Here is a 19,271-nt window from a genome sequence, read left to right as displayed (position 1 = left end):
GAGATTAATACAGGATTATATGACTATGTATTCAGGTCAGCTTTATCGCGGAGAGGAAGGGGCTGGTCTCTTCTAGGTTCATCCTTCTCTGCAGACCTCAAGGTGTAGCACAGGGCTCGTGGGGCCCCTGCAGGTACAGGTAGTTGTAACAGATTCAAGTCAGGTAATTTCCTCCGAGATGCACCTGGCCACGTACCTATAGATGTGGTACCCTGTGCGATGGCCCCGGTAACAACTTTATAAAACGGTGTCCCTGTAACACCTGGACCCCCCACCCCCACCCCCGGCCTCCGGCCCAGCACAAAGCCAGTGGAATCGTTCCGGACACTACCCATCCTCAGAGCCGGAGATGCCGATCCCAGAGAGCACGGAGGCAAACCACGCTCGGCACCCCTGGGGGCTTCTCGGCGATGGGCGGGGGAGTTAGGGGCCCCGGGTGAGCCCCGGCCGCGCTGCGGCCCGCCCCGCAGGGAGCTCAGGCCCCCAGGACGTAGCCGGGAAGAGGGGCTTCGGGAGCCCTGGGCGGGCCCGCCGTCGTGCTGGCACGGGGCGCCCTTTGCAGGGACGAGCCTCTGCCCCCTGGCGCCGGCCGGGCCTCGGGCGCACGGTGACCCCACTGCCCGCCGCCAGCCCTGGCCCGCGGCCCCAGCTCCCGGGCGCGCAGCCCATCACGCGGCGAAGCGATGCCCTCCAGCCCCGCGGCCCCGCGGTCATTGGTCGACGGCTCGCGACCCGAGCGCCCCCATTGGCTGCGGGGGGCGTTCACGTGAAAGGGGCTCCGGGATGGCTTCCCCAGCGGGGCGAGGTGCTGGAAAGTTAAAGGGAGCGGCGCGGCGGCGGGGAGCCCGAGTCCGTGCCCGGCCCCGGGAGGAGCGAGCCGCCTGCCCTCGCGCACCGACCGCCGCGTCCGGCCGCCGAGGGCGCGCACCTGCGGCGCTGAGTCCCGGCCCCGCCGTCGCCGCTGCCCTCCCCCCCCCGCGCGGATGCTGCCGCGGGCCGGCGCGTCGGCACTTCCAGCTGCTCAGCTGCACCAGGTACGTCGGGCCCCGGTGCGGGCCGAGAACCCGCGGCGAGGGGCGCGCCGGGGACGCCTTCTTGGCTTCCTGCCACCTGCACCTTCACTGTCCCGCTTGCAGCCACGCTCCGGGGGTGAACAGTCTAGACGGGCTGGAGGAGGCTGTTGCTCCCAGGTGGGACGTGCCGCCCGGGAACCAGAGGTGGGATGGAGCGGGGCCGGAGCCGCGAGTCCACCCAGGTGCTTCCAGCCCGGGAGCCGACATTCCCGGAGGGTGTCACCGAAGCCGGGCGGTGGGGGACCAGGAAGAGGAGCCGCGTCTACCCCCCCCCCCCCCCCCCGGCTTCCCTGTAGTACGCGAGGAAACACACTTGGGAGCCTCTCGGGCCGCCGAGCGCGATGGGACACGGAGCCCGCCCCGGTGCGCGGCCCCGGGCACGGTCCCCGGTCACGATCCCCGCCCCCGGCAGGATCCCCCGGGTCACGATCCCCGCCCCCGGGCGGGTCCCCCGGTCACCATCCCCGCCCCCGGCAGGATACCCGGGTCACGATCCCCGCCCCCGGGCACGGTCCCCGGTCACGATCCCCGCCCCGGCAGGGTCCCCGGTCACGATCCCCGACCCCGGCAGGATCCCCGGGTCACGATCCCCGCCCCCGGCAGGATCCCCGGGTCACGATCGCCGCCCCCGGCAGGATCCCCGGTCACGATCCCCGCCCCCGGCAGGATCCCCGGGTCACGATCCCCGCCCCCGGGCACGGTCCCCGGTCACGATCCCCGCCCCGGCAGGGTCCCCGGTCACGATCCCCGCCCCCGGCAGGATCCCCGGGTCACGATCCCCGCCCCCGGCAGGATCCCCGGTCACGATCCCCGCCCCCGGCAGGATCCCCGGGTCACGATCCCCGCCCCCGGGCACGGTCCCCGGTCACGATCCCCGCCCCGGCAGGGTCCCCGGTCACGATCCCCGCCCCCGGCAGGGGCTGCCCCGGGCCTGCGGGGCCGAAGCTGCCGCGCGGGGACGCTCGCGCCGCGCGGCTCCCACCGGGGTGGCCCCGCCGCCCCGCCCAGGGGTGATAACTCGGGCTCCTCCTCCTCGTCGTCCTCCTCCCCCTGCGGGTCATATCTCCGGGAACCGAGCGCGGGCCCTGCCTCCCGGACACACGACGCTCACGTAGTCCGGTGGCGGCAGCCTCCCCGGCCACCTCCTTCCAGGCGCTCCGATGCGACGAGCCAGCCGCAGAGGGGGCTTCCCCACGGCCCGAAAGGTGGGTGCGGGACAGACCTCGGAGGCTCGCGGAGTGCTTGGGGGGGGCCGGGTCTGCGGGCCCCGGGGGCGGGGTCGCCTTGACCTGTGCGATCCTCCAAGTCTGGAAGCTCTGCCTGCCTCCTGCCCCGTGCCCTGTTCCTGCCACCCTTTTGAGCCCAGAGAAAGGGGGTGTGGAGGGGCGCCCGCTAGCAGAACAGAGGGTATAGGACCCCGGACGCCCTACCAGAAGTGTTGGGGCACGTCTGGGGATTGTTCCCTGCAGAAGAGGAGGAAACTGAGGACAGACTTGACTTGAAGACTTGGGGAGCTGCTGGAAGGTGTTGGAGCCTGTGGGTGGGTGTGGCCAGGCCTCCCTGGGAGACCCAGGGCCCGGGAGAAGAGAAGTTAGGGCTTTGAGCAGAGAGGGGGGTGGGGAGAGAGAAGAGGAAATGGTTCATTTGGTAGGGTTGTCCCGCAGCCAAGACCAAAGTGAAGCCGGCCAGCGGACTCACCACAAAAGTAAAGGTATTTAGGGAAGAACAAGAAGAGAAGAAAAGTTACTGGGCATTACTAGCAACCAGGAGTCAGAGCTAGAAGGGACTTCCGAGGACAAAGCTTAAGCCCAGAAAGGTTCAGGGACTTGCTCCAAGTGGCCCAGCTAGGTGGAGGCCTTCCTAGGCTAGTGCTCTGTATTTGACCTTGGGCACTTCTAGGTGGCAGGTACTGTGGCATCTTAACTTAACCTCTTTCCTGTAATATGCAGTCGCGTGTGTATGTGAATCTCAAAGATGCTTTAGATGATGGTGACAAAAGAGCACAAGTGGCTATTAAGGCTGTGAATAAAGGGCCCCGTGGTCTGAGTACAAAGGAAAATAGGTCCATTTTGCTCATACGGTGTCAGCCAAGCCCTTCAGGAGGGAGTAAAGTAATGCCAAAGGGTAGATGGACATGTCTTTTAGAAACTACAACCTGGTAACCTGGTTGTGAATGCTTGACCTAACGGAGTTTCGGTGTTCCTGGTGGGTTCTTGGCACATCTGAGTTTTCTGTCTTTTCCTATCAGGGCATGAGAATGGAGGGGAAAAAAATGTCTTGGCCTTAATACAAAAAAATAAAAAAATAAAATTTTTTTTTTTTTTACTTCCTAGTAAAGGCATAGCCAAAAAGTAAGTAACTCAGCTGCCTGAAACTGTGAAGGTCATGTCGTTATTTTCTATGCAAGGCTAGAGTTTCCACAAGAAAAACCATCATAACCTCTAACCCGATGAGCTCTCTTGAGGTGTGTTGTCAATAGTGGAAAAGGGAAAGTATTTATGTAAAACCATCCCTGTTCGCTTCAGTTGTCATGGAGTGTTAGGGGTTGCCCTCTTTTGACCAGGAACACTGAAATCTACCCTTGGGCATGGCCCATTGCCTTATGGGGCAGAAGTGATCTCGTAGGGATCTATGTGGAAGCCAAGTTTTTGAGAATCTGAGTAACAGCCGCTCATACTCTCACGATCTCAGTTCCTGCAGCGAACCGATATCCCATCGTACTTCATACTCTGCTGGTTCACGGATGTGTCTCTGTCTTCTCCTTCTGGCTTTTTCCCTGGCCAACCTTGGTGACTCATAATCCCTGGCCTGGGAAAGGGCTGAGCAGTCAGGAGAGTGTGTCGGGAGAGGAGGCCTCAGGACAGCCTGTGCTTACTGTGTTGGCGCTAATCGTTTAGCCAACAAATTTATCCTCAAATGGATAAAACACCTGTGCAGGTGCCTTCCTTTCAGAGACTTAGGAAATGTATCTTGTACATCTCCACTGCCAGGGGTACTTCTGGGCAATGATCTCCCCCTTGCCACAGTCTGCTGGGGAATTCCTGAGCCAGAGGGTCTGGAAGGCCTACATCAAATCAGCATTTGGTACACTAGTTCTTATAGAATGATCCAGTTCATAAAAGCTAGACTCTACCTGTGAGGATACGCAGGAGGCCAACAGTCAGATCATACTTGTCTGAGGCCACAGGGGTTCACGTCCTCACCTCCAGTTATGGTGACACTTACACAGTGAAGGGATCCTGGGCAGTGGTTGCCTAGGCAGTGCCCCTGAGGCAGCCGCCCTGGTAGGAACCCTTGGGCCACCAGGTAGTTAACTTTATTTTTGCCTTTCGTGGAAGATAATTGCAAAACCAATGAGGCTCTAGAAAGTGCCAGTGGGGTTGTTTAATTAGCTGGCTCTGACTAGAACCTCACCTTCCGAGTCCCGGTTCCCCTAGCTTTTACAGCTTGGTGATAAAAGGGGTCTCGGGCAAATTTACACCCACTGGGTCCAACCAGTGAAGCTTTACCAACGTCTTCAACTAAGTCTTTTTAGTCTGTAAGATTAAAAGTTGAGAGGGACTTTAGTCATCTGCAAGTATGCAGATTCTCTAACTGATCCACTGGTTTTAGAATTGTTTCCACAGGACCTTGAGAGTTTCCCAACCTTTTTCTAATGAGCTGTTTTAACATTGTGTGGGGAAGCACGTGTGAAGTGCCGGAAAGCACGTACTGAGGTCGGGTTGGAGGCTGGAAGGGATCGAGAAGAGGATAGAGAACTTAACAGTTGACCTTGCGCTGACTCAGGCAAGGAGGAAGGGCTGTAGCCGTCAGAGAAGGAACCTTGCCTCCCTCCGTTCACCCCAGGTTGTCACGGGTGGGCAGAGTGTGTGTGTGGGGGGCTGGGATGCAAGGCTTTGCCCACCACTTTGGGGGTATTTTTAATTCACATTTAATTAAAAATAAATTCCGGTGCATTCTAATGAAGTTTTGCAATGGACAAGGGAAAAACAAAATTCAAATGCTTAGTACATATATGGTTGTTGGGTTTTGGTTTTGTTTTGTTTTTTTCACATTGAACCCATTAGCCAACCTAGTGACCCTGTGTAAAGCTATCTTGCCCATTTCGGTGAGAACTTTTCCTTTCCAGAACAATTGCACGGGTACAAGAACAGATTAGGAAGCAAATTTGCTCCTAAAATTTTCACTCATTGATTTTGTTAGAAGGGAAACAGGAAGACAAATTTCCTTTAAAATGTATGTTTAGATAAGTACACTGTGCCTAGAAATTATTGTTTTGTATCTCTGTGTTTTCTAGTCAGCCGTCATTAAGTGGTTCCTGCATCCTATGAGTGGCTGTATTTCTTTTGGAAAATGGGATCAAACCCATTGTGTCTTCATTCTTATTTTTCTTTATAAATTTGATTAATCAAAATCAGAAGTTGAAAATGAGATATTTATTGGACTGAAACAGTGGTCTCAGCTCCTGTCAGAAGATGAGCAACATTTTGCTTATTGCTTCTCCTTAACTACCACCATCACCCTGAAGCCCCCCACCAGTGGGCAGGACCTAGCAGAGGTCTGAGATCAAGCACCCCAAACACCACCACATGCCTACACCATTGCCATAGCGAAGGGAGAGAGGGTTAGGAACTAATCCAGATCCTGTGATCTGAGGTTCTCAGACTACAGATTGTAAGCCTCATTTCATCACTGACTTCTTCAGTTAGCCCATTGTAACATCAGATCAGAATATAAATTTGCTATGGTAATTAAATGATAAAAATTATTTGGCTTTAGTGAGGCAGGAGTGTTGGATGGGATAGGTTTGGGGCCCATCTTGAATATTTTAGGCGTTTCATTAGATTCATTTTTTTTCTCCTTGATCATAAAAGGGATGTTATTTTTAAAAATATAAGAAACACAATGCAAGAAAACAAATTCCCTAAAATCACATGACTTGGATATTCAGTTTTATGTATATAAAAAGACTAGAGGGTATATTTTCTGTTCATATACCTAATATTTTTCCCCACAAGTCTAGTCTCTATGTACAATTTTATCCTCTTGGTTTTTTACATTAACAATGTATTACAAATTTTTTCCATGCCATTTAAACCTTTTTTCCAAATAACGGTTTTAATGATGATACAAAATTTTATTGCTGGATATCATATACCTGATTTAACTAGATACCTGTTTTTGATCCTTTATGTTTTCTCACCTTTTCCTCCCCATAATGTTGCACTGAACATTGAGTACATTAACCTCTGTGCATTTTTTGTTAATGCCTTAAGATTAATACTTGTGTGTGATATTAGAACCAAAAATGATAAAAATATTTAGAAAGGTTGTGGTGATTTAGACTAATCCATGTATTCATATCTTCTTTAAAAATATTTACTCATTGAGTGAGTAAAAGTAGGCATTGTTTCCTAATCTAAATTCTTTATAAGGTTGGACATTTTGCATATTTATGGGCCATTTTTAAGGGTTTTTTTTTTTTGTTGAATTTTCTAGGGTTTTTTTTTTGTTGAATTTTCTACTCATGCTCTTTGGTCATTTTTCCATGTGGAATATTTGACTTTGAAATTGTTTTGTGAGAACTCTTTGTATATGAGAGTATTAACTCTTTGCTGCCATACTTTTTGTAGTGTTTTCCCAGTTTGTCTTTAATCTTCTGGTTTTATGTATTTTTTTTCACTTATAGAAAATTATCGTTTTAACGAAGTCTCATTTAACCTGATCTCTAGCACGATACTCTTTGCCTTTTATTCTAATAAACGGTATCTTCACTATAGAAAAAAAGCGAGTATTCTCTTTTTCTATACACCTGGCATTTAGTAAATACCCATCAATATTTGTGGGATGAATTAATTTCTTTTGGGGCACCTGGGTAGCTCAGTTAAATCCTGCCGTTGGCTCAGGTCATGATACCAGGGTCCTGGGATGGAGCCCAGAGTCAGGCTCCCTGCCCAGTGGGGAATCTGCTTCTCTCTATCCCCCCTGCCCCTCTCCCTGCTCATGCTCTCTTTCTCTCTAAAATAAATAAAATCTTTAAAAAAAAAAAAAAAAACTCCTTTCTTTTTATCTTATTAAAGCAGTGTCTACCAAAGTACATTCCTCAGAGCATGTGTTCTGCAAGATGCTCCACAAAAAAGGGTTCCTTAGTCAGCTAAGTTTGGGAACCCCTACAGACAGCATGTTCTTGTTGTTATTCCCTAAGGCACTCTAGCATAGTAAGGGCCCCCAAGAAATCCTGATGGAAAAACCTGCAAGTTTATTTTTTATTTTATTTTATTTTATTTATTTATTCATGAGAAACACACAGAGAGAGAGAGAGAGAGAGAGGGAGAGAGAGGGGCAGAGACCCAGGCAGAGGGAGAAGCAGGCTCCATGCAGGGAGCCTGGTGCAGGACTCGATCCTGGGACTCCAGGATCACACCCTGGGCCGAAGGCCGGCGCTAAACCGCTGAGCCACCCAGGGATCCCACAGGTTTAGTCTTTAAACCAGAAGCTCCTTACTTTTTTGTTTGTGTTAACCTCAGTCCTCTTCTCCGCCCCACTTTACGCTCTTGACCTCCCCTGAAACCAAGGTCATGCTGGGCCACACTTGGGCTAACAGCACACTGCAGCCGTGCGGGCAGAGACGAAGGCAGACGCCGTTCACCAGCCCCTGTCAGGGTGATGCTGGAACGTCCATCTGATCTCACTGCCGTTTCCTTTTGCCTCCTTTGGCCAGGGTTCTCGCCTGTTCCTCTAACCCCATGATGGCTGTGGACATCGAGTACAGATACAGCTGCATGGCCCCCTCCCTGCGCAGAGAGAGGTTCACCTTCAAGACGTCGCCAAAGCCGAGCGAACCACTGAGGCCTTGCATTCAGCTGAGCAGCAAGAATGAAGCCAGCGGGGTGGTGGCCCCCACCGTCCAGGAGAAAAAGGTGAAAAAGAGGGTGTCCTTCGCAGACAACCAAGGGCTGGCCCTGACTATGGTCAAAGTGTTCTCAGAATTTGATGAGCCGTTAGATATTCCATTTAACATCACTGAGCTCCTAGACAACCTTGTGAGCCTGACGAGCCCGGAGAGCGAGAGCTTCGTTTTGGATTTCACGCAGCCTTCCGCCGACTACTTGGACTTCCGAAATCGGCTTCAGGCCGACCACGTATGCCTCGAAAACTGTGTCCTGAAGGACAGAGCCATCGCAGGCACAGTGAAGGTGCAGAACCTGGCATTCGAGAAGATGGTGAAAATAAGAATGACATTTGACACCTGGAAAAGCTTCACAGACTTTCCCTGTCGGTACGTGAAGGACACGTACGCCGGTTCAGACCGGGACACTTTCTCCTTTGACATTAGCTTACCTGAGAAAATCCAGTCTTACGAGAGGATGGAGTTTGCCGTGTGCTTCGAGTGCAGCGGACAGACTTACTGGGACAGTAACAAGGGCAAAAACTATAGGATCACCCGAGCCGAACTGAAGTCCGCTCAGGGAACAGCCGAGCCACAAAACGGACCAGATTTTGGGATATCCTTTGACCAGTTTGGAAGCCCTCGGTGTTCCTACGGTCTGTTCCCAGAGTGGCCTAGTTACTTAGGATACGAAAAGCTAGGGCCCTACTATTAGTGACCGTGTGTGATGGAGCGCAGGGAAGCCTCGCTGCAGTCGCAGGCAGGTGGAGATGGAAGCCAGGATGAAAGGTGAACTGCCGTTATGCACGGTCTTTGCAAAGAAAGGATCCTATTCACTTTTTTCTTAAGCCAGCAAAACCAGACAGGCTGAGATCACAGGACCGGTTTCACACTCAGAGTAGATGTGGAGTGCCCGGTCTGCTTGGCACCCAGGGTGGCCACGAGCACCATAGAGGTGCTGGAAGAGCCTTGGGCAGGAACCAGGCCTGCAGGCATTGCCGGCGAAGCTGAAGGAGGCAACGAGGAGTGTGCCCTGGCTTCCTGGAGGAGCCACTCCTCTCTCCCCTGGAATGTGCAAAGTCAGCCACCTGAAAGTCACTCCATCCCCAGCCATTTCCCACTGGACCTCTGCCGTTCATTTATTGGGTGCTCTCCACCCAGCCGGGTCCTTCCTGCCTGTTGATGTGGCTCTATGTCCACAGCATGTACCTCACGCTTGATCTCTGTGTTTTGTTTTTTGGGTTTGCTTTTTTTTTTTTTTTCATTTTGTTTTCTCCACAGTTCATCTAATGTTCAGGAAAAGATAATCAAGGCAAATTATTAGCCTGTGACAGAAGCAGGCACTTCCTCTTTCTGACCCTGCATCTGTTTTCCAGCAGAGATCACCGTCTGAGTTATCAAAAGTAACTGGCTCCTGCACCGGGTTATTAGACTTCTGGCAGGCAGGACAGTCTGAGTGGGACACTTGCAGCTTTTCCTCTTGGCTTTCGAAGTACTCACTCCTACCCTGAGTCACCAGATAGCTCAATTACAAGATTTGTTTGAACTCGCTCAGCTGGTTTGCAGGCATCCCATGCTTCACAAAGGGATTTTAGACTCTCCTTCCTAGAGAGCCCTCCTTCATGCTGTGTTAGGACATTTTGACTTGCAGATCCCATATATCCTCAGAGCCTTTGGTGAATGTTTGGTTTTACTTTGACTGTGATCTGCGATATCCAGGACTCTTTACAAGCACCCGGGGACTTTGATTTGGGTGTTCTTATTTATGACGTGTGAGTATATATAAAGGGACAGAGGAGAAAACCCTTACCAAGTTCTCATATTTTATTTTCAATGTTTGGCAACTCTGAAATATCAGAGATTAATTGTTCTTAACCATATTGGACAATGAATTAAAAGTCTGTTGGTTCATACTGTCATGAGACTCTTGGGACTTTCACTGACAGATGGATCCCCAAACCCTGTGATTTTTTTCTTGGGGAAGATTGGTTTGTACTGGGGCAGGGGTGTAAAAAATATTTTTACATATATATTTGGAGAAGATTGGGTTTTTTTTTTTTTTCTGTTTTGCTTTTGGAGCTTAATTAAATGTTTTATTTTCCATTTGCCTGATCTTAGGAAAGGCTGATCCATCCACAGCTGCCTGGATTTGGAGGCACAGCTACTGGACCCTGCAAGCAGAGTCTTCTTTTGCTTGCATGTTCCAGATCAATTAGAAAAGACCTCCTGGTTTCTGTGGCTCGGGTCTTTTTTTTTCCCCCTTCTTTTTTGAACTTTAAAATGTTTTGATTTTTTAAATGTTCTTAAGTGATATTTGATGTAATTCTTGTTCCTAAAACTGGCTGTTACTAGTCTGCAATCGAGTGCTTTATTTTTTATGCCTCTCCCAGATGGGTAGGACTTGGGGATTACATAATTTATGGGAAAGTTGCATTTTTATCTTATGCTGAAATTGGGCAGAACTGTGTTCTTTCTAAACCTGTCTTATATCACGTACGCAAACGGTATGTTCAGTGTTACAAATACGGTGATCAGAACTATTGACAGTGCAAATCAAAATCAAAGGGAAACAAACCATTGTAGATAGGTCGTGAATTTGTTTTGTTTTAAGAAGTCCAGTTCCTCCTCCTCCAAGTCAGGAAAGGTACAAGGTGCACTGCCATTGACAGGTTACCAGACTAAGAGTAACAAGACCATCTATATTCAAAAGAAAAATGCCTCAAGAGTCTCCTGTTTGGTTTTCAGTAATGATGATCTTAAGACATTCCCACGTCAAAAGTTGAAATATGGTAATTCAGCGATAAATATCTCTTAAAACAGCCATAAACTCCCCTGCCTCTGTTCCTTCCTCCCAGCTTACCCCAGCTTTTTTGCTGGGGGCACTGGCTGCAAACTACCCCGCCTCTACTGCCAGTCCACCTGGGATGCTCGCCCTACCAGGCAAGTCCTCACCTGCTCCCAAAGACCCTCCTCTGACTAGAGAATGTGGTTGCAAGACTCCCCTGTCAGCATCATGGTTCAGGGAGGCAGAGACATCGGAAGAATACTGTCTTTTTTTCACCAGTCGGTCTCTCTCCCTTGGGCCCAGTTTTGTCCCAGAATATCAGCAGGGGCCTGGGATCTACAGAACCGCTCCTTATATCCGGAGCTCACCATCAGTAAACAGGTCTACACACTTCAGACTGTATAGGTTTCTTAGTTGGAGACGTCATTGCGGCCTGGCTTGGGGGTTTCCCCCTCATGCAGCTGCTGCTTATGGTGACAAATGTCCCCTGCCCCCCACAGCCCCAATGCCCTTTCCAAGTTGCCCCCAAAGGATGGGCCTCCCACCACTGGTGCTGTTGTCCAGAAATAGGGAAGCAGCTTCATTTCGTTTCCTATTTATTTCCCCCAAATGCCCTGGGGAGCATTCGCAAATTAGGTGCAATAAATAAGCTGGACTATAGAAAGATACGTAATAAATAAGCTTTCAGTATTTCCTGGAAGAAAGGAAGCATTTGAATGGGTTTCTTTTTATTTTTATTTTTTTAAGTATTCTGATGATAGGGGAACTGGTGAGAAATAATAGGAGTTCTGTAGTTCTCCAGAAATCAAAACCATTTCAGAGTCAACGTAGAACTTGTTTTTTTTTCTCTAAGCTTTCATTTTACTGGTGGCAAAACATTACTCTTTCAAAGTCCTTTCAAGATGTAAATTTCGAACTGCTGAAAGAATGTTTTGTGGTTTTGATCTCTGCATATAATTTGCTTTTAAAAAACAAGCATTACTATAGTCACTTGGATGTTAAATGGGTTACATATATGTTTATAAGCCAAAAAAAAAAAAAAAGTGCCATCTTCTGGGTCTTCCCTCTCGGTGGACAGTGAATGAAAGAAAACCTTGACTGTTCTTCATTTGTTTCCTCATTTAAAATTCCTCCGCTGGGTGCGGTTTGCCAGGGTAGGCCTCCTGGCTCTCTGCTCTGGGAGGCCCCCATCGCGATCACTGAGAGTGAGCATAAAAAGTCACAAGTGTAATGGGATCTTAGGTGTCATCGAAGACATTCTGGCGGCTTCTCTGCACTTCCTCAAGTGGAACATATGGTAAAGCATTACAGCCCCGCTGGTCAAGCTGTGAAGGGCGCTGCAGTTTCAGTTCCCGGTTCCTAGAGCCCGCTGATGCTGTGGGGACTCCAGGAAGGCAGCTGTGACGACGGTGTTTCACTAGGACCGCAGCGTGAATGTACACCCGAAGGCTCGTCTTCATCCGATGCCTGAAAGTGCCTTGTCAAGAAATGTCCGCGCGTTTTAAAATAAATAAATATTTTTGTACACAAAGTTAAAAGGGAAATGCACTTTAAAATCCCAAGGATCGATGTCTTTTGTGTGGTCTAAGAGAGTGGATGGTTCGGCTCTCAAACACAAACATGGAATAAAGGTAGAAAACACAAAACTGAAACTGTTCTATTTTAAAACTGACTCTATTCTGGGAGTCAGAGACTGGTGAGAATTTTCTTTCTTTCTTTTGTTTTTTTTTAAAGTAATCTCTGTGCCCAACTTGGGGCTCGAACTCATGACCCCAAGATCAAGAGTTGCGTGCTCTGCCGACTGAGCCAGCCAGGTCCCTGGGGACAATTATGTTGAATGAGTGTGTCTCCACATATAGAATGTAGGTTTTCAGAGGATGGATGTCCGTCAGTGGCTGAGTTAGAGAGCTAAGACACGGGAGAGGTGGTAATTGCCTGTTAGCCGTCACAGTGGTCAAGGTTGGTCATAGCTAAGAAAGTAAGTGCTAGAGAAGCACAGGGCCAGTGTTGCTCCAAATCCATTTGTACTGATCTGAGGGCATGTCTCCTACCCTCTCACTTGCTCTGGAAGCCTAGTTTGGGTTTACTCTTTTCAAAGGTGGGAAAATTCTAAATGGCCATGGTAGCTTTTAACTGCTTGTCCAGATAAACTGTAACCAGCAAAAAGCAGCTCCTGGTGGGACCTCCTTCTTCTCCTTTGGGTGTCAGACACTCATCCTAAGTAAGATTTCCAGAGATGTTTTATTTCAAAGTTAGATGGGATGGAATTAGAGGCAAATTGCTGCCAGATGTTTCCTGTCACTCAGTCTGCGCCACGCTGCAAAGGCCAGTAGGGGACCTGCAGTGGGAAGGCTGAGCAGTATTGAACCTCCACACCTAGTAAATAAGTGCAAAAAAGTTTTGCGATGAGCTACGCACATGGCATAACTGCCTTTCTCAAGACCGTCAAACGCTGCCTGAGGTTTGCCTTCACAGAAAAGGGAAAGGGGAGGGGGAAATCAATAGTGGTTTTTACGAACATCTATTCGAGATTCAGTATGGTTTTCATAATCATTACATAATCCTAACTGGTGAGATAAACATCTTGGAGATGTCTGGAGGGGGGAAAAAAAAGAAAAAGGAAAAAAAAAAAAACACTTTTCTAGGGCAATGTCCCCAGAATAGCAAATATCCAGCTCTGAATTATTTGGTTGAACTTTTGCTGTTTATCTACCACGTGCAAAGCAGTGGTAGGTACTTTTTCTACCCAACCCCTATAAGAGATATTCATGTTTTCGGTGAATCCTCTGATAGCCAGGAAAAGCAGTGTCTCCTCCTGTCTCTCGGTATTAGGAGTCGGGAAGCCTGGGTCCTGGCCTGGAATCTGTTGTTCCTTGTTCAGTGCTCTACCAAAGGGGCCCTGCGTGGTTTTAGCAGGGATAAGGCAACCAGGGGATCCTGGTGGTGCCCTGAGTACTTAAGAGTCAGCCAACATGTACATTCGAAAAATGCTTCTAAATATAAACTTGTAAGAAATACCACGTGTACGATGTCCCATTCTTCATGAGAATCACAGGAATGAATAGCATTCCAGACGACGGCTTGGACTTCATAAAACCAGTGTTCAAACTGAAGAGATGCCAGCTTGTTTTTATGGGTAGAGATATGAAGGTCCCCTGAGTGTTTCCAAAAGTCACAGAGCCTATCAGTGACAAAGCCAGGGGGACCACATGGGTCCTTTATTCTTTTTCCAAGGACTGTCCCCCCAACACTGAAGTCACTCGTACAGAACTGACACTAAAATGGTCATTCTGAAAATCAGTCCCTCCCCCTGGAGAGATGCGATCCCCTGGGGAGGAGTGAACACGCACATCTGTAGATGCAAATGGCACCTCCCGACCAAAGGCTTCCTCAGCATCTGTGAGGTCCACAGGCCACACGGAAGCATGAATGCAAACAGTACATGATTTGGGTATCCAAGGGCCCATGGACATGATCGGTGTCAGGAATCCACCAGAGGGGCCTATGGCTACAGAGGTATTCTAGCCCATAGGCAGGACTCATGGCCTCAGTATTATCTTTCACCACAAGGGAAGCCCTGTCATGGCACAGGAAAGCTCTAACCCTCCTACCTCTGCCTTCACTGTGAAGAGCCCTTGGTCAGGAGATAGAGACGGAGATCTCAACAGAGGTCTGTATCCACCTGGGATTCTCTCTGGTAGGTGACATGTTTAGTTGGCATCAGTCATCTGACAAACACGGATGTCCCTCCCTAGCCTCGGGCCCTCTGCTGGACTTGAATTTGGCAAAGGTAGGATGAGAATGCACAACGCTCACTCTTCTTTGTGGTCAAAAACTTTCATAATGATCCGGGATCCTGGCCCTCCACCCCAAAATGCAAGATCAGATGGTTAATCATGGGTCGGGAACTTTTTTCTGTAAAGGGCCAGAGAGTAACTATTTTAGGCTTTGCAGGCCACATGCAGCCTCTGTCACATAGCCTTCTTAAAAAAAAAAAAAAAAAAAAAAAAAGCTTTAAAAATGTAAAAACTGTTCTTAGCTGTGGACTATAGAAAAGTCCAAAATCAGGCCAAGGGCTCAACTTGAACTGCTGGCTGCTGTTTGCTGATCCTGGTTGAAGAGTCATCTAGAAAGAGTGAGACTTCAGAGTGGACTCCCAGACCCTCGGCCGAGGTCTGGAATCAACATCTGTTTGTTCATTTAGAGACCGTATAGTTTCTAGGCCAAATGTGAATGCTCTTGAGAAGGAGCAGAGCTGCTATGAATTACCAGGGAGCACTCTCTGTGAGCTCGAGCAGCCCAAGCAACCCCTGCCAAGTGAGTCCTGGCGGTGCTCGCGGATCCTGGGCCTGTGGGATCTCCTCAGGCCTCTGGGGAGCCCAGAAGCCCAGGCTAGTCATGAGCTGGAATCACAGTTCTGGCTGGATAGTGCTTTTTTTTTGGATGGGTTATAATAGAGTGGTGATTTCGTCTGGTGGTTTAGATGTGTTTATGTTGGTTAGGTTTTCTGTTTCCTAATTGTAATACTGATGGCCAAACGCCTCTGCAAACTCCAGTCAATTCGAAAAGGAAAGGGGTTATTAATGGTTTGGACGTGTAAGTCCTGCTGCCTCTTTCCTCTCCACCCTGTCCCTACCAAATAGGGCACAGCAGAGCTCCCTGAGAAACTTGTTTACTGTGATGGAGATGGAGGCTGAACCTAGCAGCACTGCAAGCCCCAGTCCCCAGAAAGTAAGGCTAAAGTGCTCCTGGGAACGTAGCCAACTACAGGGTCTCAGCTCTTCTCTCTCTGGCCCAGAAAGTTCAAGAGGCCTTAAGAAGCACAGGAAATCAAGGAGGTGGAACTTCCTCTCCAAAGCCCTCGGCCTCCTTTCCTGCTGGCCATCTTTGTGATGCAGACACACATGCTCTTCCTTTTAATCCGTCACCCCTTCCTCCTTCTTTGACCATCAGCTAGAACCAAAGGAAGGTCTGTAATGCCAAGAAAACCCTGACCTTAATGCTGTGGAGATTTGGAAAGGTTTTTGTTTGTTTGTTTTTTTTAATTGGCGTTTAATTTGCCAACATATAGCACAACACCCAGTGCTCACCCCGCCAAGTGCCCCCCTCAGTACCCATCACCCAGTCACCCCAACCCCCCACCCACTCCCCTTCCACTACCCCTTTATGAAGCTGCAGCTTACCCAAAGGGAACTCCACCACCAATTGGGGTGGGGAGGGTGAAGCTTTCCAGAGTCCACACCTCTTTCAGAGAAAATAGGAATACATCACAACCTGCGCTGTTACAGTTGGTGAAACAGAGAAATTTCTCACTACTGGGCCCATCCCCGGGGGCCACCTTGTTACTTATCCTTTGGTAGACACCTTGGTCCCATCTGAACATGCAACTATCCGGGTGACGTTTCACTGGTCTTATATCACACCGTTTTACCAAATGTTATCATTATTATTATTAATCATTCACCATTAATCAATTATCTATTGAAACATCACCCAAGTATGTTTGGAAATTCTTTTTGCACATGGTTTTTGCACATTTGCTCATGCAATCAAGCATTTGTTAATTTGAATTCTCCAGTCTCCAGGAGCTTTTCCATCTGCTGATCAATCACCGCACCACCTTGAATCCTCATGCATTATCATTACACACACACACACACACACACACACTGAAAGGAAAAATTAAGGAAAATTATTTTCTTTTCAAAAATCCCTTTCACATCGCTTCATTTTTCTGTTCTTAAAAGGGGAGTTTCTGCCCTAGAGCTTCAGACCAGGCATTCTCTGTTGTAGCCAGGAGTAAGAACAGCCCTGAATGAGCACCGCTGCCCGCAGTAGCTGGAGCAGGGAAGACTTGCACAAGTCATTTGTTCTTCTCGTCCTTTCTAGCACCTCTCACTCCTTCTCTGCTCTGGGTCCCTGCTATCTCCCCAGGCAGGGAATGCGGAGACACACAGTCTCGGTCTCCTCTCCAAGAACTTCAGCTCTTAGGGACGGCCCCCTTGGACAGGAGTAGCTGGTGGTCTCCAAATGTTTTCTGAAGCCCTGGAACCTGTTCCTAAACTAAACCTGATGTGAGGGCAGACTGGGTGGCTCAGTGGTTTAGCGCCATCTTTGGCCCAGGTCATGATCCTGGAGACCCGGGATTGAGTCCCACATCAGGCTCTCTGTATGGTGCCTGCTTCTCCCTCTGCCTGTGTCTCTGCCTCTCTCTCTCTCTGTCTCTATGAATAAATAAATAAAATCTTTAAAAATAAGTAAATCAATCAATCAATCAATCAATCTGATGTGAACCCAATTTGTAAAATAAATAGAAAAGAAATTGAACCTAATTTGTAAAATAAATAGAACTGCCCCCCCCATGTCAAGCCCCACATTCAGCAGGGAGTCTGCCTGTGGATTCTCTCCCCCTCTGCCCCTCCTGCTTGTGATCTCTTTCTCAATCTCTCTATAAAATAAAATATAAATTAAAATAAATTTCCACCTTGCTGCCCAAGGGAGAAATTGCAGGAAGCAGGGGATCACCCTCATTTCACACACACACCCCCAACACCAATGGCACTTCCTAAGAGCTCTGGGACCCAGAAATATGACTGAGAACCTTTTCCTTTAGAGCACTGAAGTTTCAAGGCTCTTGCTTCCTATGCGAGTGAGTATAGTTCAAGGATATCCTGTAAAATAAAACAAAAGCAAAGCTGAGAAACAAAACCTCTAGAGGAGCGAAACACAACAATTTAACCCCATATTATGCAAAAGGACTCGATTATGTTATGGAAGATAATTATTATCCTCTTTCACAAAAAAATCATTGGCTTGTTCACCAGAACTGCATTGGAGTGGCCTATTATCATAGGTAAGTGTCTCACATTTACATACAAATATTAAACTTCATGACAAGGCAAATTCTATTCCATACTAACAATAATACACAAAACAAAATTACTGAGTGCTTCTACTAGCAAGGTTGTAGTTGGGGCCCAGTGCTCCAGGGAATATAGAAAGAAAAAGATTGGGGCACCTGGGTGGCTCCATCAGTTAAATGCCTGCCTTCGGCTCAGGTCATGTATCCCATGGTTCTGAGATTGAGCCCCGTGTTGGGGGGCGGGGGTCTTGGCTCAGCAGAGAGTCTGCTTCTCCCTCTGCCTCTGCCTTCTGCTCTGCCCGTTTGTGCTCTCTGTCAAATAAATAGAATCTTAAAAAAAAAGAAAGAAAATAAAATCATCGTCACCAAGCTATATACAGTCTCTTTGTTAGTCCTGTTAGCCTTTTCTTCTCCTGAACTGCACAGGCTTTCACTCCATTTACCTGCATGAAACTAAAGCCCTGGGGCACCTGGGTGGCTCAGTCCCTTAAGTGGCCAACTCTTGGTTTCAGATCAAGCCATGATCTCAGGGTCGTGAGATGGAGCCCAGGTCAAGCCCAGTGCTCAGGGGGAATCTCCTTGTGGATTTTCTCTCTCTCTCCCTCTGCCCCTCCAGCTTGTGCTCTCTCTCTCTCTCAAATAAATAAAATTTTAAAAACAATACAAAACAAAAACAAAAACAAAAAACAAAAAACAACTAAGCCCAGACAGACAGTATTCAGGTTTCCTTTAAAAAAAAAAAAATTTGACTTTCTTACTTTGAAGTAATTGTAGGTTCACATGGAATTTGAAGAAATAATGAGAACCGGGGTACTGTTTACCAAGATTCCCCCAATGGCAACATCTGGTGAAAATATAATTCAACTTCACAATGAGGATGCTGACATTGATATGGTCAAGACATTACAAAGGCTTCCCATATTGTCCCTTTATAGGCACGCCCAACCTTGCTCCCTCTGTTCCTCCTCCCCTCCCCCACCCCTATCCCACCCCAGGCCTTGACCCCTGGCAACCACGAATCTGGTGTCCATCGTTTATAATTTTGTACTTTTGAGAATGTTATATAAATGGAATCATACGGTATGTAGCCTCTGGGGACTAGTTTTTTCCATTCAGCATACTTCCCAGAAGATCCATCCAATCCTCCCATGTATCAATTTGTTCCTTTTTATTGCTGAGCATATTCTATGGCATAGATGTTCCAGTTTGTTTAACAATTACTATCTTGAAGAGTACTTGAGTTGCTTCTAATTTAGGGTGATTACAAATAAAGCTGTTATGAATGGTCACCTGCAGGATTTTATGTGAACATAAGTTTCCATTTATTCGAGGTAAATGCCCAAGAGTGATATTGCAGGGTCATGTGGTAGGGCCATGTTTAGTTGTGTTTTGCTTTGTTTTGTTTTTTTAAGATTTTATTTGTTTATTTGAGAGAGAGCGAGTGTGCACAAGCAGGGGGAGAGGCAGAGGGAGAGGAAGAAGCAGGCCTCCCATGGAGAAGAGAATCAGACATGGGGCTGGACCCCAGAACCCTTGGGATCATGACTTGAGCTGAAGGCAGATGCCCAGACACCCAAGCCATGTTTAGTTTTTTAAGAAACTGCCAAAATGCTTTCCAGAGTGCATGTGCCATTTAATAATGCCACCAGTAATGCATGCAAT

General features: G+C 48.4%; 2 protein-coding genes across 4 annotated transcripts in view; one reads left to right on the top strand and one right to left on the bottom strand.

Moving 5' to 3' along the window:
* The first annotated feature begins 895 nt into the window (after nt 1–895).
* Nucleotides 896–12,393, top strand: PPP1R3B (protein phosphatase 1 regulatory subunit 3B). Of its 2 annotated transcripts, none has more exons than XM_072776262.1 (2): nt 896–1,034; nt 7,795–12,393. In XM_072776262.1, exon 2 carries the CDS (start codon nt 7,820–7,822, stop codon nt 8,675–8,677), a length of 858 nt encoding a protein of 285 aa, XP_072632363.1. In that variant the 5' UTR covers nt 896–1,034; nt 7,795–7,819; the 3' UTR covers nt 8,678–12,393. The 2 variants fall into 2 exon arrangements, with proteins under 2 accessions (XP_072632363.1, XP_072632362.1); XM_072776261.1 differs by lacking the exon at nt 896–1,034 and adding an exon at nt 2,118–2,278.
* Nucleotides 9,191–19,271, bottom strand: part of ERI1 (exoribonuclease 1) — a 117,978-nt gene continuing 107,897 nt past the window's right edge. The window contains exons 10-11 of one of the 2 annotated variants that reach the window (XR_012007583.1): nt 17,766–17,939; nt 9,191–17,418 (exon numbers count right to left, since the gene is read on the bottom strand). The gene's annotated coding sequence lies outside the window, so the exon portion shown is untranslated. Of the gene's footprint in view, nt 17,940–19,271 lie in introns of both variants that reach the window. The other variant, XR_012007582.1, reaches the window with a different exon arrangement.

Source organism: Canis lupus, chromosome 15 (assembly GCF_048164855.1).
Source record: "Canis lupus baileyi chromosome 15, mCanLup2.hap1, whole genome shotgun sequence".
Classification (NCBI taxonomy): domain Eukaryota; kingdom Metazoa; phylum Chordata; class Mammalia; order Carnivora; family Canidae; genus Canis; species Canis lupus.
The sequence above is the reverse complement of the archived record's forward strand: the minus strand, read 5'-3'. Positions and strand labels throughout refer to the sequence as shown.